The 23,012-nt window shown below is 66.1% G+C and overlaps 1 protein-coding gene across 1 annotated transcript; it reads left to right on the top strand.

The window, feature by feature from the left end:
• The first annotated feature begins 10,819 nt into the window (after window positions 1–10,819).
• On the top strand, window positions 10,820–18,219 carry LFNG (LFNG O-fucosylpeptide 3-beta-N-acetylglucosaminyltransferase). The gene is given in 9 exon segments (XM_090288682.1): window positions 10,820–11,327; window positions 15,625–15,673; window positions 16,221–16,320; window positions 16,431–16,656; window positions 16,659–16,777; window positions 17,208–17,373; window positions 17,774–17,859; window positions 17,984–18,103; window positions 18,153–18,219. Coding segments are annotated over 8 exon segments (1,242 nt in total). The 5' UTR covers window positions 10,820–10,898; the 3' UTR covers window positions 18,051–18,103; window positions 18,153–18,219.
• The last annotated feature ends 4,793 nt before the right edge of the window (window positions 18,220–23,012 follow it).

The raw sequence follows: 23,012 nt of genomic DNA, 5'->3' as shown, positions 1-23,012 counted from the left end.
ATCCCCTCGGCCCCATGGCGGAATCAGCCTGCCAGGCCTCTGGGGCACACAGACCAGAACTGCTGGGGGCTCCTTCTGCGGCCCCCATGGGTCCCTCTCAACACCCACCTTCCTGTGGACTGTCCCCCTCCCAGGTAGTCTTCTTGCCCTGTCTCAAGTTCTGTTTCCTCAAGAAAGGACATGGCCTAGCAGCCTGGCCCTCGCCCCTGTGCCCCGACAGCTGATCTGTCGCCCCTGCACAGCCCTGGCTCGCAGACAGTGCCACAGAAATGCTCCATGACAGGCAAGGGGTCGCAATCGACCCCAGTGCCTTTGCACCTGCTGTTTCTGATGCTGGATCAGGTCCCCATGAAGGGGAAGATTTGGTGGCTGCTCAGGCCGGGCCAAGGTGACCCAGGGTGGGCATCCCAGCAGTCTGCTCAGTACCTGCTTACGGGCAGCCTCAGTAGGGGCTGCCCCTCAGCCCCCACCTCTCCCGCTGTGTCTGGAGGGGCCACCGTGCCTGGTCCTGCCCTAAAGCCCCGCTGCTCCCAGAGTCAAGCTCAGTGGGGCCCAGAGCAGCCGCACAGCCAGGACACGCCGCAGCCAGCAATCCGGGGATGGTGTGTGGGCATCAGTCACAGGCTCTGGGACTGGAAGCTGGGCTCCTCAGGGTCCAGCTGCACCCTTCCAGGGCTACCTATGTGTCCCTAAGCAAACCCTGCCCACCTTGGGGTCCCCGACTGCTCCTTAGGGCAGTGAGGACTCGGGGGGTACGTCAGGTGGGGCTCTGGGCTCTCAGGAAGGTAGGGATTCAGCGCAGACAGGTGCAGGAGGACCGGGAGGCCCTCACGGGCCTGTCCCGGAAATGCCGCGCTCAGGCCACGGGCCAGAGGCTCCCAGATCACTCGCTCTAGGGGTGGAGCCTGCTGGGGCTGCAGCAGCGGTTGGGGGAGGCTCCTGGAGGGGCGGGGGATGGGGGGCAGCATTGGGAAGAACTTAGGGGGAGCTGGCTCCCGCAGTGCCTTCCTGAGGCGGGGCCGACCTTCCGTCCCAAGGTGCCGCCGCCAGTAGGACAGGAAACACACCCTGGCCCGGCTCCCGCCCCGCGCTCAGGCTGGGCCTCAGCCTCCACCTTGGCCTGGCCGCCTCCTTGGGGAGCAGGGGTGAGAGCAGCCCCGACCCGCCCCCCCTTCCGAGCCTGCAGCTGTGCGGGAGGGAGGGGCCCGCCCCGGGCAAGCGTGCACGTGGACACACGTGTCCTCTGACACAGCCACCCATCTGCCAGCTCGCACGTGCAGACCCGCAGTCACTACACCCCACCCGACCCGCACACACACAGGCTTGTGCACGTGTGAAGGCACAGACACGTCTGCACACGTGCACAGACACACGTGTGTCTGGCTCCACAAGCCAGGTCCTCGAGACCAAAGCTGGAGGGCGGTGGGGACGAGGTGGGCAGGCCTGGGCAGCTGACACCTGTCACCCCCACACAGGACGCCTCAGGAAGGAAGCGCAGGCCTCCGGCGAGGCCCTGCCGTGGTCCGGCCGTCTCCCCTGCATCCTTGTCATCACCGGCAGGGAGTGGCCCGTGGCACTGTCAGCTGAGGGTGAGTCTGCAGCCTGAGCAGGGGCTGGAGGAGGCTGGGGGGAGGCCGGAAGAGGCTGGAGACAGCCTCACCGATGCGGGGTGGACGGGGCAGGGCCAGCGCTGCCCAAGGAGAAACCGCTGAGACCCAGCAACGCTCTGCTCAGCAGCGGCCCTGGCAGGGGTCGGGCTGGGAGCGCAAGGAGCCTGCAGGGTTCTGCAGACCCGTGTGCGCCCATCCACTGGTGCGGCTGGCTGTGTGTGTCCCCAGGGCCTGTGGGGGTGAGTGCGTGTGTACCCAGGCGCCGCTACCCTGCAGCACACCCACAGCCCTCGCCCGGGCCCCGCGGGCTGGAGGCGCGTCCCTGTCTGGCCCCGGATGCCTCAGTTCCCACGCTGTCACAATGACCACACAACAGGGGCTCCCAGGGGACGAAACTAATCTTGGGCCATTGAAGACTTGAAAGCTGTGGCCTCTGCCCTGAGCCGGCAGACGGCCCGCCCCAGACACCTGATCCACCACCGCCCTCGCCTCCAAGGGGACACTGTCTGCCCAGCGTCCCCCACCCCACCGACACAGACAAGGAGGGAAACTGGGTCACTGGGATAGAGTGACAGCAATGGCAGACAGGGACGAGACAGGAGGCAGGCAGCCAGCCCTTGAGGATGCCCTGGCCTGAAGAAGGTCTGTCCTGGGGTGCCTACCCCTGCGGGACAGGTGACGAGCCCCAGAGTCCCAAGGAGGGCCTCCGTGTTTGGGGGTCGCTGAGATGAGAAGGAACATCCTGCCTAAGACCCCCAGATCGAGTTGGGGATAGAGCCAAGACTGTGGACCCTCTCCTCTCCTACACAGAGAGGTGTCCATGGGCCACGCTGTGGGCTGGGGTGTGGAAGCCGGGCCGCCCTACTCCCCTGTCTCTGGGACCCATCTCCTGCGGCCCCCCTTGGTTTCCTGGGCAGCCAGGGGCAGTCAGGCCTGGCTGGGGGCTCCTTCTGGAGCAGTGACTCTGACTTCTGTCCCAACACCGGTCACCAGTGCACCTTTGCCTGCCTGCCTCTGCCTCTCACAGGCCCCCCTGAGCGGGAAGGGGAGCTCAGGTTTCTTGGGGTATGGAGACACACGGGGGTGCTCACTCCCAGGGGTGGATGCAGATGCAGGTCACCTTCGGCTGACCACAGGCAGGGCTTCCATCTTCCCATCTGTGACTTCACTCTTTAAGGCTCCTAGCTCTGTGCACGTCCAGCAAAGCCTGATCTCTGTTCAGTTGCCATGGTTCTCGAGGACTTCTGGGTGCTGGGGGGTCCCAGGGACAGGGGTGAAGGAAGTGAGCCTGAACACTTCCCTAAGGAGGTGGGCGCAGGCAGGGCTGGGGAGGCCTGAGGAACCTTGGTTGGCCGAGCCTGGGTGTGTAGGGGCATATAGTGAGCGGGCAGGGGGTACCCAGGGGCACGCAGGGAGCGGGCAGAGGGAGCTGGGGCAGCGGCAGACGCTGAATGCCCGGGGCAGGGCCTGGCCTCCCTGGGTAGCAGGGAGCGGAAGAGGCCTCAGGCCAGAAGCCCGTAGCTAGGATTCAGGGCTGGCCCCTGAGTGTGCGAAGTGGCCCGGAAGTACCACCCAGGGCCCACCCACCTCAGCAGCCAGGGCAGCAAACGGGCCCAGAGAGGGCAGGCGTCCCCCAAGGCGGTCTGAGGGTGGCTTTCTCACCCGACCCTGAACCTGGGTCCCACCCCGTCAGCCGCCCTGCTGGGCTGACACTGCCATCAGGAGGAGCGGCCGTCACCAGGGGCATGCCCACGCACTCAGCGGGTCCTGCCCCTTCCTCTGGCAGCCAGGGACTTAGGGTGGCCCAGGGTCACTGCAGCATGCTGAGCCCCGAGCCAGACGGCAGGGTGGATGGCATTCCACCAAAGCATTTAGAGCTGAGGGGGGCGGGGGGCAGGCCACCCCCACTGTGTGACCCAGGCCAGCTCACTTCCCTCCCTGAGCCTCAGCTTCCTCATTCACAAACTGAGACCGGGAGACACACCCTGCTGGGCCTGTGACCCTGGACACCCCAACCCTCCACTTTCCTGTCCCCCGCCCGCCCTCTGGCTTCAGCCCTCCCTGCAGTGGGCAGAGGGGATAGAGTTCGCTTCCTGGGAGGCCTGGTTGGCATCCAGCACTGGTAGGGGCTGTGGGAAGGGGTGGGAGCCCTTGACCTTGAGAGCAGGGTCAGGGGGCGCCTCCCAGTGTGCGGGCGGGGGTGGGGGGGCCTGCGGAGCCTAACCTGGCAGGCACATCACAATTCCGGCTGCTGCTTCTGTCAATACAGCCTTCCTGTTTTGGAGATTAAACCTCGGCTGAGCAAACAGCATCCAAGGAGGCCACCTGCCCCTCCCCACCCCGTCCGTCCTGGGGCCGCAGCCACCTGGAGGCTGCGCGGTGGCAGAGGCAGGAGGGCCCCGCTCTGCAGCCCCTGCCCTCACCCAGCCCGGGACCGTCGCCCAGGCAGCTGGCCCCGTCCCAGCCCCCACGGGCCCGCTGAGGCCAAGGCCAAGGCCACCCCCGGAAGCCCCCGGTGTAATCCTTCCTCTCCCTACGGGCTGGTGGACTGTCCCGGCAGCCCTTTCTGCTGCGTCCTCTGCCCTCTTGTCACCTCCCGCAGGAAGGGGGGCAGCTACTCCTGGGCCTCTGCCAGCACGTGCCGTCTGCTGTGGGCCCCAGGGCCGGCGGGAGAGCCAACCGAGGGCTGCGCCTCAGCTCCTGGCGTGTGGGTGCTTTGCCGGGGCCTGTCTTGTCCGTGGTAGCAAGTCTGGCAGTGCCCTTGACTTGCACCCACCAGATGAGCCAGGCCCATCTGACCTCCTAGGTATGACAACCGGAAACAGCTCCAGATCTTGTCCAAAAGTCGGGGTCCCCTAATCCCACTGAGGCTGAGACCCCCAGGCTAGGCCCTGAAGGTGGGCGTCTGAGGCTGCTCCTCCGACAGCTGGCTTCAGCCCAGCCTCCGTCGGGGCCCCACGGCCGCCCCCCACCCTTGGCGCCCTGGCTCACCCCCCTCAGCAGCCTGGCCCTGCCTGGCTCTGAAAATACCCCCGGGCTGAGCCGGGCTGTTGCCAGGACCTCCGAGGAAGGCAGGGAGAACAAAGGCTGAGAGGGCCCGCCCGCCCCAGCTTCCGCCTTCCCTGGCCTCAGGACACAGGCCCCGAGGGACAGACAGACAGACATGCAGGGGGCTCCGGGTTGACTGGCTGTCTGGGCCGGACTACGAGGGGCTTCTCTTGTCATGCACCCGCACCCCGTCCCTCTTGCTCACACTTCCTGCGGCTCCCCATGGCCTCGCAGGCGCACCTCTCCAGCCGCATCTCCCCCGCTCCTCTGCCCACCCCCTGCGAGGGCACACCACCGCCGTCCACCAGCCTCTGCCTGCCCAGGCCTTCCAGTATTCCCTAGAAGCCCCTCCCGAAGCCCCCTCACCCCCCAGCCCTGGCACACTTGGCCTTGACCCATCTTCCAGCCCTTGCCCACCCCTGTCTGACAGTCTTCCCCTGAGACCATGATCTCCATGGAGCTGGGGCTGCTTCGACTCACCTCCTGAACGTCCCTGCCAGGCAGAGCAGTGTGGAGCCAGTGCCCAGGGATGCTGTCCGACAGGTGGGTGCACGGGCAGACGGACAGACAGGCAGGTAGGTGGCCGGGTCCCCCGGTGGTGTCTTATCTCTTTGTGGACGTGATGGCATGTAGTCGCTTCCATCCCTCCCTTCCAGGGCAGCCTGGGGTGTCTGCTACCACCATGTCCTCCTGTCCCCCCAAGTCCGGGCTACAGAGGAGGAGCCTGGGGTCAGGGAGAGAGATAAGCCAGGATCACAGTGAGCAGGGCCTCCTTGAGCCAAGATGGACCCCCACTACCCCATCTGGCCTGGAGCCCCTCCTCTCACAGGCCCAGGGGGCTGGTCCCACGACATGGGCACCGGGTCACGGCTGGGGTGGGGTGGCACCAGTGCAGCCCGCCCTTGGCTGAAGCACAAGCCCACCATTCTTGGCCAGACAAAGGCCGGCGGGGGCAGAGCAGCTCTGGCGTGTCCCCGGTGGGCATCTGGTCTCTGCAGGACCTCGGTAATCAGTTCTGGTGACCAGGACTCTGCTCTGGGGGTGCAAATCAAATTAGTCCCGTCCAGCCTGGGCGCAGGCGGCCTCGCGGAGCTGCCAGGAAAAGGGGCAGCTGTTAGCCTGCACGGTCAAGTGCAAGCCCCCGTTTTCCCCACCCCCACGTCCGGTCTGCAAGATCACCAGTTTGAGTGAGACCTTTGAGGCCGTCTGGAGGGGGTGTCTGGAAGTGCTCCCAGTGCGGGGTGTGCACATGGTCACCTGCCATGGACATCAACCCCTGCCACCCGCCACAGCCCTGCCCTCAGGCCCCACCCCGTGCCCACTTATTGCTCCGTGGGCTGCCCCACCAGGCTGCCTCACCTGAGACCCACATTCCCCTGGGCTGGGGACGGGCGTGGAGGCAGGGGAACACTCCCTTAGGGCTCTGTGTGTCTGTATATCCACATCCATCTACCCTGTCCCTCTGTCCACTCGTTCACCCTATCCATTCCTCCATCCATCCATTCACCTGCCCATCTATTCGTCCGTCTGTCCATCCATCTCATCCATTCGTAAATCCATTCACCCCTCCATCTGTTCTGTCCATCCATCTGTTCAGCCAGCATTTATTGAGCACCTACTTTGTGCCAGCCCCCCCCCCCACCCCAGAGCTCCTGGCTTGTGGGTGGAGGAGGCAGGGAAATGGGCCCTTGCAACCTCATGTGGTCGGTGCCAAGATGGGGGGCAGCAGAGGGGTTGGGGAGGACTTCCCAAAAGAGGTAGTTCTTGGCTGGCCTTGACAGATGTCCCCCAAAGCTGTACTCCATCCCCTAGGTCAAGTCAGCCCAGCCACTCTGACCACACGAGGCCCCAAGGTTGCGCTCCAGGCCTGCAGAGCGCCTGCCTCCAGCCAGCCCGGGGTGGGCAGCGCCAGCCACATCCCTGAGACCCACAGAGAGAAGGGACTGGGCCAAGACTGCACAGAAGGGGGCCAGGGGAGAGGGGTTCTGGGCAGAGTCGGCGGGCATGCGGGTGGGGCCTCTTCTTCTCATGGGGCAGCACCCACCCCAACTGCAGGAGGAGGGACCAGCTGCTGCTGTCCCCTGTGCCCCTCCTCCTGCCACAGAGCTTCTGAGTCAACCCCTCTCCATCATCCCTCTGGGCTGGGGTCTCCAGTGGCATCTAGGGGGCCCCCAGGCTCGAGGGTGGGCAGGGATTTGCCGTTAGGTCAGTCAGAGCGGGCACTGTGAGACCCCAGCACCCAGCTTCTCCTTCCTGCCACCACCTCCTCGCAGGGACCTGGGGCCATGCCTTCCCGCTCCTGTCCGCTGCAGGCAGCAGGAGGCTGTTCCCAGGGTGTGAAGCGGGGCTGCCTCGGATGACTTCCTTCAAGTTAATGGGTCACCCATTATATCTCCTGGATCTTCCCAGGAGAGAGAGGACCCCGGAGAGGACAGCCCGTGACCTCTAGTAGCCCATGGGGAAGGGGCTTCCGGAACCCTTGGGGCCGGCTGAGCCCCGGCCCGGAAAGGGGGCCTGAGCTCAGACGGGTCACAGCAACGCCTCTGAGCCTGACAGGGAAGCGGCGCAGGGTCAACGGGCCTCACTGGTCACGTGGGTCCCCTTCCTCAGCCACCTCCCCACTGCCTCACTGGGCAGATCTCAAACCATTCAGCCACCTGGCTGCCAGGGGCCCCTCACTGAGGCTGGTGGTGGGGCTGTGCTGAGCAGAAGTCAGCTGCCCAAGAGGCGCACGGACCCAAGTCCCGGGCCCAGGGGGCAGGCCACCTGCTTGTCTGACCTACTGCCCAGGAACACCTCATGAGATGGACTGTAGGTCATCCTTGTTATGGGAGGGGAAACTGAGGGTCGGAAGAGGGCGGTCCCAGGCCCGAGGGCTTAAAGCCGAGAGGTCCATCTGGGATTGGAAGGCAGGTGGGCTCCAGAGGCTCCCAGGCTCTGGGCTGTGTCCGTGAGCTGTGCATGGCCCTGGGACAGTGCCCCACCCAGCCCCCTTCCTGAGCACCCCAAGGCTCCAAAGGGCTCCTTGGCAGCGTGACCAACCCTCCAGCGCCATTTCCTGTCCTGAGCCCAGCAGCCCCCCACCCATCCCCAGTGGGTCCCTGGAGGGAGCCTTTGGGCTTAGGGTGAGGGCAGGGCAGGGGAGCCTCAGGCTGGAGCTGAGCCTGGGGGGGCAGGGTGGCTAGGCCGGACGCCCCCTTACAGTTTTCAGACCTCAAGGAGTCACCACGAAATTCCATTCTCCTGACAGCAAAGAAATGGAATTGCTCTTGCCCACGGCCCCCACAAGAATGCTGTAAGGCTCGGTCCTGCTGTTCCCAGACAGGCAGCCGCCCCTGTCCCTCACTCCCACCAAGCCGGCCCCCCAACCCAACCTGGAGCGAGTGGCAAGCTGGTGGCCCCATCTCAGCCCCCTGTCCAGTCACTCCCGCCCCTCACTCCCTGCCCAGCCGCACCTGGCCCATGCGATGGGCACATTTCCCCTGTGGGCCGATGGGTCGGGGGCTGTGCGGCACAAGCTGGGGGGATGAGTCACAGGAAGCAGGGGTGCCCTGAGCTGCGGGGAACCCCATCCCGGGGCAGTGGCCACATAGGAGCTGGTTCCCAGGACCCTGTCAAGTGGGGGCGAGGTGGCATAGCTGTGTGCTGCGGCCCCTGCTGCCTCCTGCAGAAGACTCAGAGTGAGTGGGCACCCCTCACATGGCTGCTGCTCACCTGTGTCCCAGGAACAGGGCACAGCGCGGGTCAAGGTCTGGGGCTCCCTGGTGCTTGGGCTGGAGGAAGAGGAGGTACAGCAGGGAACAGCAAGAATGGGGACTGGGCTAGGTAAAGGCACAGGGGCACCAGGCCAGGGCTGGAACTGAGGCAAGGGGAGCCCTGGGGAGGCTGGATCCGTGTGTGTCGGGAGTGTATGTATACGATTAGAGCTGAGTGGCTCTCTGTGGAGGATAAATAGGCAGGTAGACTGGAGACCAGGAGATGGGGGCTTGGGGGCTGCCCAAGAGGTCCAGGGGAGAGAAGGTGGTAGAGGAGGCTCTGTCTTGAGTCCAGACTGGAAGCAGAGGGGACTTGCTGGTGGGCCGAGGAGCCTGGCAGCGCAGAGACCCTTTGGGCCAGAGCACAGCAGGCTGTTTGGGGGTGACCCACCAGCCACGGGGCTCTTTCTCTCTCCTGCCCACTCTGCCTCTCCAGCTGCCTAGAGGCTCCAAGGCTGGGCTCTGGTTGGTGGGGGATGGGTTTATGGCAGGAGGTGACACCGCGGGAGACTTGTCACTTGGGCACAGCCGGCACCATCTGCTCAGGCATCTGCCTGACTGAGGTGGCGCCTGCTAATTACCTGGAGGGGTGGGGGTGGCAGGGAAGGGTCCTGGGAACCTCCATCCCCTAGCCCACCCATGGCAGAGGGGACTGGGCCCGTAGAGCAAATGGGCCACTGCCCCTGCGCAGGAGTCTGGTGGGACCGTTTTCTCCATATACATCTTTGCTAAATAAATAAATAGACACATCCCTGCCTCGCGCACACTATGCTGCAGGCCTGTTCTCTTGCCGTGGACATTCAGGCAGAGGGGTGTAAACACCTAAAAATGCCACCGCAGACGGAGGGAAAGCGCTGGGGAGCGAAGGACCCACTGGGCCGTGAGCGTTAAGGGGAACCTGGTGGTCCCTGGCCGAGCGGGAGGGGAAGGAGGTGCAGCCGAGCGGAGAGCCGCCCCCCGCTGGGCTTCCGGAAGCTGCTTCGGCGGGGGACTCAGATCCCCATCCCACGCTAGGGGCCCGAGGCCACTTCCCAGCCCTCACCCCTCGCCCTCCGCCCGGACCGCAGGCACACATTCCTGCCGCCCCTGCTCGTGCGGGTGGGCCGGCCGGCCCGTGGGAAGGACCGGGGCTGGCGGCCGCCGTGTGCCGGGGAGGCGGGGCGGGGGCACAGCTGGGCCACATCTGCCGGAGCACGGGAGGGCCAAATGGGACGGAAGGCCGCCTTTCATGCCGTGCGGGGAGGGGCGACTTTAAGTTTCTTCGCCGCAGGGCGCCTGGAGGATTTCCGGGGACTGATCCCCCCCCCCCTCCCGCACCGCGACCCCATGTTGGGCCAGGACTCAAGGCAATTAGCTCGACGGCTGGGGGTGGAATTGGTGACAGGTGCTTTCTCGCTAGACCCTCGTGTTCCTCCCAGCGCGAGGCTCACGTGCCGACGGCCTTCCGGGACATTAAAACCCGCCGCCCTGACCCGCGCCGGCAGGGCCGCCCGGCGCTGCCCCAGTTGCCGTCCCACGGGGAGGCAGCCAGGCTCGGGGAGCGCACGTGCAAGGGAGGAAGTGAGTGCGAGGGCAACGCAGGGGCTCGAGACTCCAGCCTCAGTCCTGGCGGAGAGGCAGAGGCGGGGAGTGCGCGGGGAGAGCTGCTGTCCCGGGAACCGCCAACACGGCTCCGAGACGCCGGGAGGCCGCCGGCAGCCCGGGACGCCCTGCCCCGGGACCGAGCTGCTGGTGGGCGGGTAAAGAAATCCTCGGAAAGTCACCGCCGGCAGCAGCTCTTCTCCAGTTGGCCTCTGCCGGAGCCCTTGCCCACCCTTTACTCTCCTTGGGAACACGTCGGCCTGAGCTGAGAGGTTACGACGGGTTTTGGGGTACAGAACCCGCCGGCACCTGAAGACAGCGCCCACAAAGTCAATCCGTGTCCCTGGTTACTGGCTGGGGAGTGAAGGGCAGCGTTAACGCCGGTTTTCCGGTTTCAAGAGGGCCCCCCTTACAGGGCGGTGGAGCCCGATGTCCCGGTCCCAGAATCCCGGTCAGGGCGCCGAGGGCTCACCCCTCCGCGTGCTGGACGCCAGGGTGCAGCCTCCGCCGGCGCTGGCAGCGGGACCGCGGGCTCAAAGCCCCACTTCCCTCGGCGGCCCTCCGGGGACAACACGGGAGCGGTGGGGGTGCTCCAGAGCATAGAGGGTGGGGTCTGCGGCGACCTCCGGCTGGTTCTCAGACCCCCGCCACGGCCCCACGTGGGCGCTGCAGGGTCCAGGGCGCACTCCGCGCGAGGCCCCGCCCCGAGCGGCGGTGAGCGCGTGGCGAGGGCGGAGCCTCGCGGAGGGCCACGCCCCAGGGGGCGGAGCCAGGGCCGAGGGGTTTAAGAGGGCAGGGCGCCGGCGGTGCGCCGCTGGACGCGCTGCTGGAGCCGGGGCCCTCGGCGCGGGTGTGTGGGGCAGCGCGCACCGGGCTGGGCGCACCGGGCAGCGCGCACCCCACGATGCTCAAGCGCTGCGGCCGACGCCTGCTGCTGGGTCTGGCGGGCGCGCTGCTCGCCTGCCTGCTGGTGCTCACGGCCGACCCGCCGCCGCCCCCGGTGCCCGCCGAGCGCGGCCGGCGCGCGCTGCGCAGCCTGACGGGCCCCGTGGGAGTGGCCCCGGTGCCAGGGCTGGAGGCGGCGGCGGCGCCTGAAGCGCTCGCCCGCGAGGTGCACAGTCTGTCTGAGTACTTCAGCCTGCTCACCCGTGCGCGCAGAGACGCGGGCCCACCGCCCGGGGGCGCCTCCCGTCCCGCCGACGGCCACTCGCGGCCCCAGGCGGAGCCGCTCGCGCCCCACGACGTCTTCATCGCGGTGAAGACCACCAAAAAGTTCCACCGCGCGCGCCTTGACCTGTTGCTGGAGACTTGGGTCTCGCGCCACAAGGAGATGGTGAGCCCCCACGGCCTGGGCAGGCGGGAGGGCAGGGTAGGACGGCCCCCAGTCTTGCCCAGCTACCGGCAGTATTTTAGCCACTGGGAATCTGTGCAGGTAGCGACGCCAGTCTATCCCCTTCCAGTCCAGATTTCCTGGCGTGACCACTCTCCCCAGACAGTTGTGGAAGTGTGGGAAGGGACCTGTCCCCAGCAAACTTCTGGAGCCCTGGATGGCACGCATTGACCTTCTCCAGCTTCCCAGTGCCTGGGGTTGGCGCCCTCTGACACTTCTCAGACAGAGCGCATTCATAGGGCGTTGTGGTCCCCAAACCTCCCCAGGGCAGATTCTCCCTGGAGCATCCACTCTGCGTTTGGATGCTCCTGTGAGGTGGAAGATGTTTTCCTTAGAGATGGAATGGGGGTTATGGTCCCTGGGCACAGGGCAGGTCCCCTCCCAACCCCGAGTCTTTGCAGGGGGTGGGGGACAGTCATTCCTGAAGATGATCGGAGCTGGAGTCCAGGTTGGTGAGCCCTGGAGAGCACATCTCAAAAGAAAGAGAGCCCTGAGTTTGGGGGTGTGTGCAGAGACCCGCTCCCCACAGTGCAGGAGCCTGGAGCCTGGAGCCTGTGCTTGTGCGCTGTACTGCCTACACATGCTTAGCAGACACACCCCACTTTGAAAATCTCCCTCGAGGCTGAAGACAGTTGAGCGGGGGCAGGCCAGGCACAGTGTGGGCCCTTCCAGGGGAGGGGTGGCCCTGAGATTCAAGGGACTAACAGGGTATTTGGGGTGAGGATGAGGGACCCTTGACTGGGGGGTGGTGCTCAGAGAAGACCCAACACCTCTTCCTCCCGGTTTAAACCCCCAGGCTGGAGGCCTGCTGGCTTCGCTGAGCCCAGTTGTGGGGCAGGACCCTGGGGAGGTCATGGCGAGGGCTAGGGGGCCGGGTCCTGCTCGGTCCTGGCATGGGGCGGGGGCCCTGGGAACCCCACGACAGCCCCCTGGGAACACAGTGTGCCTTTCCCAGGGGCTCAGCGGGGGCTGGCGGGTGGGGGCGCGGGTTTTGTTTGGCGGCTGGGCCGTTAGGATTCCCAGCGCGGGGCGGCTCTCACGCCGGCCTCTTGGGCAAGGTAACAAAGCCCCTTTCTCCAGCGAGAAAGGCCTCCGGCCTCTTGTGTGCAGCTATGCGCTCCATGGGAACCGCCGCCAGCGCTGGCCACTCAGGTTGCCTGGCGATGAGGGGCTCCCCCCGTCGCCCCCTCCCCATCCCTGACTGACAGTCCTGTTGCGGCTCCATCCCGGAGCCAGGCCCCTCCCCCACAGTCTGCGTCCCTGCTGTGTGACCTTTGGCAGCATCCAGCCCCCTCTGGGCTTCCACCAGCCTTGAGCACCTCTTGTCTGGACTTTGGGGGCTTTTTCCAGCAGGAGGGATGTGGTCAGGGTTGCAGGTACCCGTCGCAGCCAAGCTGGGTGATCCTGGGCAAAACCTGGGGCTTCTCTGACCCTCAGTCTCCTCATCTCTGAACCAGGGAAAGCAGTGACCTCACAATACGTTAAAGAGGACCGGCCAAGCCTGCAGGCAGAGGGCGTCAGCCCTCGCTTCCTCCCAGTGCCCAGCTGTGCAGGTTTCCATCCGGATGGCTCACGCCAGCTGGGAAAGGCCAGATCTGCCCCCAGGGTCACTTCATGTGTCCCGGCAAGCAAGAGCGCCCACAGCACAGGGTCCGCCTCTTCCAGTCCTGCGCAGGGTGATTCAGACCCATCTGATGGAGGAGAATCAGGGAAGTCAGGACTGCAGTGGGGAAACCCGGAGAGGCTGTGTGAGCCTGGGAGCGGGCATCGGACCCATGTGGGGGGCAGGGGAGACTTCCTGGAGGAGGCGCCCTTTGAGCTAGACCAAGAGTAGAAAATGCCTGGACAGGGCTGGTCGGGCGCCGTGCGCACAAGCAAAGGGGATGTTCAAGCCCCTTCCAGCAACTGCAGTGACTGGGGGGTCTGGTCGGCACGGCCATGCTGTGCCAGGCCGTGACGCCTGGGAGGAGGGCCGGGCCTCTGGCCCACAGGGCCCTCCCTCACCCTCGTGGGAGCGGGCCAGGCTGTGGTGGCAGCGGCCACAATGGCTGAGGGAGCGCTTGGCATCCTGTGTTTCTTTGAACCACAGCTCCAGGAACAATGCCGCTTCCTGTGGGTGCCCCCCCCGCCCCCCCGCCCTGCCGCCCGCTCTTCCTCCTCCTGCCCCTGTCAGGGAAGTGGGGGGGGGGGGGGGGGGCAGCCAGGGCGTCTCAGCCCCGGGAAGGCAAGGGAGCTGAATGAGCACCACCTCTGCCCAAGGGTCTGACCGCAGGCCGGAGGCTGCCCCTACCTAGTCTCAGTTTCCCCACCAGTACACTTGGGGAGCAGCGGCATCCACCTCCAAGGGCGCTTGGCACCACGCACGTGGGCGCTCTGGGTACGCCCGTTGTGCTGAGCGGGAAACAACCTCTTAGCGGTGGGTGAGGCCTGCGGCCCGTCCCCTCTGCTGGTTGCTCTGATGTGGGGAGACAGGAGGCCCGGTACTCCCCCCCCCCCCCCCCCCGCAATGCCCCACCCTCCCAAGCACTCCTCCTCAGGCGGGGCCTGGCTCTCCGGAACAAAGGTGACTTCAATCTCTGTAGCCTTGGGCCCGGTTTTTAGGGCGCCAGAAGCGCGGGCGAACAGGCCTCACTTGATCTCATTAAGAAAGCATTTTCCTTTTAACCCAGCGTCTGCACGGGCCAGCCTCAGCCTCCCACGGCATTCCTGGGCCGAGACGCTGGGGAGCAGGCGGTGTGGGGGGGCCTGGGTGCGAGTCTGTGCGTGCGGGCTGCCCTGGGGTGTCTGGCGGGCTCCGAGGAGGGATGCGTGTGTGGGGAGGCTGTGGAGAGAGCACGGCCTGGGATGGGGGACACAGAGCAGCCTGGGATCCCCGATTGTGGCCACAATTGCGTGTGTGCTCAGATCTGGGGTCAGACTGGCAAGGCGCTGGGGCTGTCTGGGGGAGAGGGACCCCGAGGTGGGCCCTCAGTCCCTGGGTGTGGACTGGGGCCAGGCCTGCACATGCGAGGCCTTCCCTGAGACCCGTTCGCACACAAGGAAACCGAGGCCTATTGGGCGTGGAGGTGGGGAGTCTCCTGCAGCTGGTGCTCAGAGCAGCCCCCCACCCCCCCGAACTGGGGCCCCAGGCTTTGCACTCAGCCGGGCCTGGGTGCGCCCCGGTGGCACGCGCTGGGCGGGCCGGGCAGAAGAAGGAACATTCCTCCCTTGTGCTGACGGGCCCAGGCGGGCGCAGGCAGCTCCGGGCCCCGCCCTGTAGCCCCCCATCCCTTCCAAGGCTTGATCCTGGCAGGGGGTGGCCTTGGGCTGGCACAGATGAAGTCTGATGTGCTTAAGCCAGGCCTGTCTTCCAGCCGGGTTTCCTTGTCCCAGCGGCAGGAGGGGGTTGCTGGGTGGCGTGGGTGCTGGGGGCACGGATTCGTGGGCAGCGGCACGTGGGCTTCTTGCCTCTGCCTGGACTGTCAGTGTCTCCAGAGAACAGGGGTGGCTGCATTGGCTCAGCGACGGCGACCTGCCCGCCGGTCACACCGGTCACACAGCCAGGGATGCGGGGGCCCCCAGCTGCATGGCCCAGCCCTGAGGACTGCGGTGCTGCGGCCGCACCCCTGCCCGCCGGACGCCGCGCCAGCCTGGCCCGGTTAACCAGGCCAGCTGTATGGTAATGGGCAGTCCGGCCACTCTCACTTAACGCGGCCGAGTTAAGGCCTGCCCGGCGCCCCTCGCCCGCGGGCGGCCGGGACAAAGCTGGCGGACAATGTCTGGTGATTCATCCTCCCTCCAGGCCCTTTGTCCGCTTGGACTTGGCAGCCGCCCAGCGGAGGCCTTTGTCCGCCACTGATTGAGACTTGGCTTCCCAAAGCCGACCTCCTCCGCCTGTGCCCCCACCACCCTCGGCCCCTCCCGCAGGTCGCAGGTCGGGCGCTGTGTCAATAAGGGTGTGAGTCCCGCCAGGTGCGCTGGGCGGGCCTTGAATCGGTTACCTGGCGGCGGGTGGGTGCCCCACCTGGCTCGTGCCAACACAGCTGCCGGGCGACCTTGGGCCCAGCTGCCGACGGGAGGGGCGGGGTCTGCATAAGCCCCAGCCCTGCTTCCGCTCTGTGTACTGGGGACACTGAGGCCCAGGAGGGGTGGGGCACAGGCGCAACTGGGCTGCAGGCTCAGCCCCGATCCTGGGATCCTGGTCACGGCCTGGGGTAGGAGACATGGAGCCGCCCGTTCAAGGCCCTGTTTCTTCTTCCAGACGTTCATTTTCACCGACGGGGAAGATGAGGTCCTGGCCAGGCGCATGGGTGAGCCCTGGACTCGGGGAGGTGAGGGGGGCTCCACTCCCAGGAGGAAACGCGCCCCCATCCTCCTCCCCTCCAGAGAGGTCGCAGAGGCCACAGGCAGTTTACTCAGCGGGTTTGCTCAGGGCCCCGCCCCGCCACTTGTCCCCTCCCAATTCTCATGTAAATGAGGCCCTTTCAGCTCCTGGCCCCTTGGAGCTGAGGTGGCCCCTTTGAGTAACAGGTGGCCGGTGCTGGGAAAAAGCCGCCTGAATGGGTAGAGGCGGGGCAGGACTGCGGGATGGACTGGGCAGGGCGGGGGGTGGGGGGTGGGGGGGGGTGGCGGGGGGGGGCATGGCCCGGCCTGTGTCTAGCCCAGGCGGGGGGCGGGGGGGCGCTGAGCAGGAAGCCCAAAGCAGGGCACACACGGCTTGGAGGCGTCCAAGGCTCCCTGGGACAGACGGCCACCCGCTCCGCTGCTCTGTCCTCCTGGGCTGCTGTGTGACGCAGGCCAGGCCGTCTCCTCTGAACCGGCTGAGACTGAACTGTGGCCCCTGCCCCTCGTCCGCAGCCCACGTGGTCAACACTAACTGTTCAGCCGCCCACAGCCGCCAGGCCCTGTCCTGCAAGATGGCGGTGGAGTACGACCACTTCATCGAATCGGGGAGGAAGTGAGTGTGGGCCTCGGGCCGGGGCCCCAGGAACGCGCTCCCTCCAAGCCCCCACACCTTGCGCAGCGCGGCCCCGCTCGGACGCCCTGACGGCACTGCCCGGCCTGCAGGTGGTTCTGCCACGTGGACGATGACAACTACGTGAACGTGCGGGCCCTGCTGCGCCTGCTGGCCGGCTACCCCCACACCCAGGACGTGTACATCGGCAAGCCCAGCCTGGACCGGCCCATCCAGGCCACCGAGCGCCTCAGCACAAACAAGCTGGTGAGCGGTCTGTCTGCTGGGCCTGAGCTAGCCGGGGTGGGGGGGGCTGCGGGTCCTCTCCAGCCGGGGTGGCGGGGGGGTCTCACCACGTTGCCCCCGTCCCGCAGCGTCCCGTTCACTTCTGGTTTGCCACGGGCGGAGCTGGCTTCTGCATCAGCCGAGCGTTGGCCCTGAGGATGAGCCCGTGGGCCAGGTGAGGCTGCTTGACTGGCCAGGTCGCCCTAGGTCCTGAGGTCCCTCATGTGGCGTCTGGCTTGGTTCACCTTCCCAGGAGGGGTGACCCCAGCCTCCCGTGCAGGTGGAGTTGTGGTCCCCGCATTGCCCACCTCCCACCAGCAGGCACCAGGGTGTTAGCACCCAGGGCCAAGTGCCACCAGGCAGGGCCCCTTGCTGCGCCAGCAACTCCCGATTCCCAGCGTCATCGGGCTGGTGTGGGTCGGGTGCCGTGTTGGGAACCAGGGAGCGGGGTCAGGGGAGAGCGCCTTAGGGACACAGACAGGGTCTGCGCCCCGCCCCACGGGGCTTCTTTGCGCTGCGCGGCCTCCGTGGGCGGGGCCCTGCCCGGCTCCCAGTGGGCCGCAGGCTCCCGCCTCTGCTCACGTTGCAGCCCTTCGCTCCCACAGCGGGGGCCGCTTCGTGCGCACGGCCGAGCGGATCCGGCTGCCGGACGACTGCACAGTGGGCTACATCGTGGAGGCCCTGCTGGGCGTGCCGCTCACCCGCAGCGGGCTCTTCCACTCCCATCTGGAGAGCCTGCAGCAGGTCTCCACCGCCGAGCTCCACGAGCAGGTGCACCGACCGGGAGGGCCGGCGGGAGAGGGAGTGGGCGCGGGGCCGCCGTCAGAGTAGGGAGGTCAGGAAAGGCCCTGGTGGTGGCTGCCGCCCAGACCCCCACTTTCCCCACCGGTGTGGACCCACTCAGATCCTCTCGGCCACCCAGCACACCTGCTCTGTGCCTTCTGGGTCTTTTCCTACCTCAGTGGGTCGTCTCGCGCTCATAGTGCTTTGCCCCTTATTTCTTGGGTGCCCAGAGCAGGTGGGGTGTGTTGCCACATGGCTCATCGGCCTTCCTTCTTGGTCTGAGGTGGCAAAGGCAAGGCTGGTCCCTCATTCAGAGCCGCATGGCCAGCCTTGGGTGGAGCCGGGCGTCACGGCCCCGCCTGGTATCACTCTGCTTCTCTCCACGCAGGTGACCCTGAGCTACGGGATGTTTGAAAACAAGCGGAACGCGGTCCATATTAAGGGGCCTTTCTCGGTGGAGGCTGACCCGTCCAGGTGAGGACCCTGAGGAGCCGGATGTCGCTCCGCATCTGGGCTGCAAAGCGTGCCCCCAGGATTCCTGCTCAGGGCGGAGGAGGGTCCCCGCCCCCCACAGACCAGCCCCTCACTCTCCCCACAGGTTCCGCTCCATCCACTGCCTCCTGTACCCAGACACACCCTGGTGTCCCCGCACCGCCATCTTCTAGCCGCCTCTGCTGAGACCCCGTCCCCGGGCGCCCCTGGTATCCAAAGGGCCCGGGGACCCTGTTGTGCTGCCCTGGCCCCGCTGCCCAGTGCCCCCAGGGCCGTGCCCCTGTGTGCTGTCTGCGTAGCAGACTGGCCGCCCTGCTCTGCCAGGGCAGCTGCGTGGCCCTGTGTGCCAGCGGCCAGAGTCCGGCGCACGAGCTGTTTCCTCAGGGGTCACCCTGGGGGCAGGTGTGCTTTACTCTGCGGGGTCCTTGGACAGCGCAGGCGTCAGGGCTACCCTGCCCTCAGCCGGGGCACCCGCCTCCGAGCCCCTGAGCAAGGGAGCCCTGCAGGGGGCTGCGCTTCGGGGGCAGTGGCCCAGTCTCCTCCTCCTCCCTCTGAGCTCTGGCCTGAGCCCCCGCCAGGTCTGGTGGCCGGGCGCACCGTTGCTCCCCCAGCCCTCTGTGTGGGGGTCTTCCTGACCCTCTCTTCCCTTTGTCTCCCCGAGACGGGGAGTCAGAGCTGAGCGTTTTATCTCCTCTCCCAAGTAGAGAGCAAGTCGCCCACAGTGGGCGTGTCTGTGAATACTGTGACAGTGTTTTTACTGTGCTTGTTTTTCAGGAGGGTGAGTAAAAAGGGGGCTGTTTTTGTCTCTGTTTTCGGGGAGTGGGGGAGGGTGTTACTTTATCTTTTCTGTGGACCAGAAGAAGCAGAAGCCACACTTGAGGTCGCCTTTGTGGCTGATGCGGATGTCTGATGCTGTGTGTATTTATGGGTCCCCGCAGGGACCCGTGTCCCGCTGCCCGCTGTGCGCACCTGCCCGGGGTGTGCGCTCTGTCTTCTGTGTGTCTTTCTGCAGAGACGTAGCTAGTGGAGCAAACAATGAGGGAAAAGTTCTCAGGGAATCAAGCGTGGTTGCTATGGTGACGTCCTTTGCTGTGAATAAAGGTGCTCTTCGGGGCCATGTTCTTTGGGGATCCTGGTCTCTCTGAGGTTTGCGCTCGTGGTGGGGAGGGGAGCAGAGAGGGGACTTGCTGTGGCCTGGCTTCGTACCCATCGACACACCCACAGAGGCCACATTCCTGTCCCATTGCAGAGGGGACATTGAGGCTTGGCATGGGGGATGTCCAAGGTCGGGCAGCTGGGGTGCTGAAGAGTTCAAACTCGGAGGCCAAGCGGGCCCCGGACCCTGGCCTCCCCCCGCCCTGTTGTCTGACCTCCCTTCTGGAAGAGCTCTGTCCCCTCCCCACCCTGGATGGGTCCCAAGAGCTGGGCCAGGATCCAGGCTGCCCTGAGGTGGGAGGCTGCCTGCACCCTGCAGCTGGGGAATTCCCTGCCCGTCCCCTGCAGCGGCCAGGGCAGCCCTCACTTCCTCCCCCCACCTCGCCCCCCGCCCCCCACCGCTCTGCCTGCCCAGGCCCTACAGCCTGCCCCTGCTCCTGCCTCTACTCTGCCCCAAGCTTGCCCTGATCAACACGTTGGGAAGTGGTCTCCGTTCCCCACCCTGACCTACTGGGGCAGGAGGCCAGCCCCACTTCCTCCCCCAGTCCCGGACCACATCAGCTCCCCCAAGCTCCATCTTCCTCACAGCCCTGCCTGGTAGGCACCTGGCCAGGGCCAGACCCCCCCTTGTCATGCACAGGCCTGAGTCAGCAGAGCGACGCTTCCAGAAGGCCTTGGAGTGACCGGAACAGTGGGAGGGAAGGAGTGCCCCCGGCCGTCACACAGTAGGGCCCCTGTGGCCTCCGGACACCGCCCTGTGCCACGCCAGGGGTGGGGGCAGGGCGCAGCAGCAGCTTCGTCTCGGGGTGGCAAGGGGAAGTGGCCCAGGGCTCCTTCCTGCCCGGGTGAGTCAGAGGTGCTTCGAGCCGATCGGCCTTGTGTGGCCCCCGGCAGCTGGCAGCCCCCCTCCACGGCGCTGGCGGGGCCCTGGGGCCCAGGGGTGGCGGGTGCAGCCCTTACCAGAGTCGCACTGTTCCAGCTGCCCCCGAGGAGGGAGCACTGGGTGGGGACAACAGGGCAGAGGGGTGCCGGGCAGGGGAGCAGGGGTCCTGTGCCTCCCAGAGCCTCTGCTTACTTGCTGGTGCTCTGAGGCTGGGAGGGGTCCCGGGGGGGCCCAGGCTAGTGGTCACCTGGCCCTGTCCTCGCCTAAAGGAGACGCTGACAGAGGGAAGCTCTCTGTCCTCAGAAGGGGAAGCGGGCCCCCTGGGGGCTCACGGGAACTGAGCAAGCGCCCCCACCCCCAGAGATGAGTCATGGAGTCCGAGGAGAGGACCTTGGCAGGCTGCACCCTCCGGTGGCATCATCACCCCCAACCCCCACACACTGGGGAGTGGCCAGCTGGGTGGAGTCCTGACTGACCCAAGGGGCGCCCCATCCCACAGCCTCACCTTTCCCAAGCTGCTGGTCCATGCGGGGGGCTGCTGGTGCTCCCCGCCTATCTCCCCCCCACCCCCCGGCTCTGGGCAGCCAGGTCTGGGAGGGGCCGAGGACCTCCTCTGCTCAGTTTGAACTTCCTTCCCACTGGGCTGACGTGACCAGCTTCCCCGAAGAGGCATCTGAGCTTGGGGGGGGGGGGCAGGGGGGCGGCTCTGCAGAGCTGCGGAGCCCAGAGGGGGGCATTCCAGGACCCGGCCGGCCGGCACAGGTGTGGGGTAGCCCCTCGGAGCAAGATGCCTGCAAGGCTGGGGCCTCTGGGACCCTCGCCCCGGGGGCCAACCAGCAGCAAGCCGGGCCTTCTATGGTTTGGGGCCTGTCCTACCCTCTCTGAGGCCAGGGTCCAATGGCAATAGGGTGGCCAGCGCCAGCCGCAGCCTTTAGCCAGACCAGCTGGCTGGTCCTGCTGCTGCCCGAGCTTGTCTGCCTAGCCCCAGCCTGGCCGTCCTTTCTGAGCCCTGGGCTGGGCACACATGACCAGGAGGGCCAGGGCCCTGGAGGTTGCCACACTGAGTTTGGGGACTTGGAGCCCCGTATGGCCTCCCTACAGGTTTCTGGGTCCCCGCTGTGTACAGCACACCACGGACCTCGGGCGCCAGCTGGTGGCCAGATATGGTGGCTTCTCTCTCCCTCCAAACTCACTTTCTCAGGGGCCTGGCGCCAGGTCTATGGGCACAGCCCCCACGGGGCAGGGATGGGAGACCCTCTCTACAGCCTGCAGCCCCGTCCTTGCTCTTAAAGACCTGCACCATGATCTTAATGTAATTACCAATATTTGGTTTGAGCAGCATGTGTGACATTCCTGCCACTGTCCTGTCCTGAGGCTCTGGGGCAGGGCTGGAGGCTGTATCTTCTCATGGCCCTGCCCAGCGGAGTCCCCAGATCCTTGACCTCAGCTGACAGACCCCTCACTTCCTGCTCCAACCTGGTGGTCCCAGCTGAGCCCAGGCCAGCAGCTTGCTGGGAACGCAGGTCCCCAGGCGGCCCCCAGCCCATCGGGAACTACGGTGGGTCCCTGACAGTCTGTCCACCAGCCCTGCCCTGCTCTCTTGTCCTCCGGGAACGTGCCCCTCGGTCGGTCCCACTCCACGGCCACTCCCCAGGCCCTGCACACCCACAGGAGCAGGCCCCGCCCTGCCTGCCCCTCCTCTCTGCCCAGCTGCCGCCCTCGGAGCTCCTGACCGCACTGGACGCTTGCTCCCTCACCCTTCACGTCCTCCTCTGGGTGAAATCCTGGGCTGGTCATGCCCTCGACCCCCCCTGGTCTCCCTTTCCCCTCCCTTGGCCTCTCACGGCCACATCTTCGCTGTGCCAAGCCTCTGGCTGGGCCTGTTCTTCCCAGCCTGCCGTCTGCTCAGCACCCACACCGGGGCAACTGCAGGAAGATGCTCCCCCCGAGCTGTGGACTGGGAGCCTGGGGACACTAGGGAGCCCCATGTCCCTGCCCCGTGGCTCTCCCACAGTCCCAGGTGACAGGCCCCCCTGTTCTTCCACCTGACCTCCGTGGCCTTCCTGTCACCTCTCCTGGTGGGGGTGGCAGTGTCTCTGCACGGTAACCAAGGCCCCCTCGGGCCCCTCCGTGGCAGATCCGGATTGCACAGCAGGCTTCTGTACCGTCCCCGAGACGTGGCTGTGCTACGGACCAGGAGCCCCACCCCCAACACCTGCTCCGCTGCCCGCCCCACGGGGTCCCCCAGCCCCAGGGTTCACACACGCGCCCACCCTGCCTGCAGACTCGGGCGGGAGCCAGAACAACTCAGGAAGAGAGAGCTGTTTTTCAAAATTTATTTATTTTAAAACATGAAACCCAAGCTGAATAGAAATCACAGAAATTATATTGATGAGATTTTAGTATTTGCCAAGAAAAATAAAGCCCCAAAGATATAAAAATCAAACCCCCAAGCCCAGTTTGGAGAAAAGAAAAAAAGGAAAAAACAAAACACAGCGACAGCATATCCAGCCATGGCCCTGGGGAGGTCAGAGGTCAGAGACCCATGGCTCAGGCCTCAGTCCCCAGTCAGCTCGGATATTAAATGAGGTGGGAGGGGACCGGGAGGGTTGGAGTCTCAACGAAACTACAGGGAGATCGGTTACGTACAGCAAACGTGAGCACGTGACCATATGGCTGACCCAAATCTCCCCCGACCGCCCCCCCACGGGGCCCCCGGTGGAGCTGCCACCCACTCTCCGCCCGGGCTGGGCAGGGTGCTGGGTGGGGAGGGGAACGGTGCTTGCACTGGAATTGCATAGTGAGGCGGGCTGGGAGGGCCAGGTGCTTCCACTCAGGCCTTCCACCGCCCAGGCCTGGGGCGGCCCATCACCAGCCGCACTGGCCTCCAGCTCACCCAGCCTCGCAGGGGCCGGGCCCGACCGGGCTTTGTGGGCTCCCTGCCCCCCAAGATGCTGCAGGGCCTGAGGGGGCCAAGGCCCACAGGCGCAGGGGTGAGAAGGGGTGCGGAGAGGTTAGCGGGATGGGTGATGGCTAGGAAGGGGACCCCAAAAACAGAACAAAAATAAAACCAGCATGGGACCTGTCCGCCCTCCAT

The sequence above is a fragment of the Furipterus horrens genome, unplaced genomic scaffold, assembly GCF_987537825.1.
Source record: "Furipterus horrens unplaced genomic scaffold, mFurHor1.1.pri manual_scaffold_10, whole genome shotgun sequence".
Lineage (NCBI taxonomy): Eukaryota > Metazoa > Chordata > Mammalia > Chiroptera > Furipteridae > Furipterus > Furipterus horrens.
The sequence above is the reverse complement of the archived record's forward strand: the minus strand, read 5'-3'. Positions and strand labels throughout refer to the sequence as shown.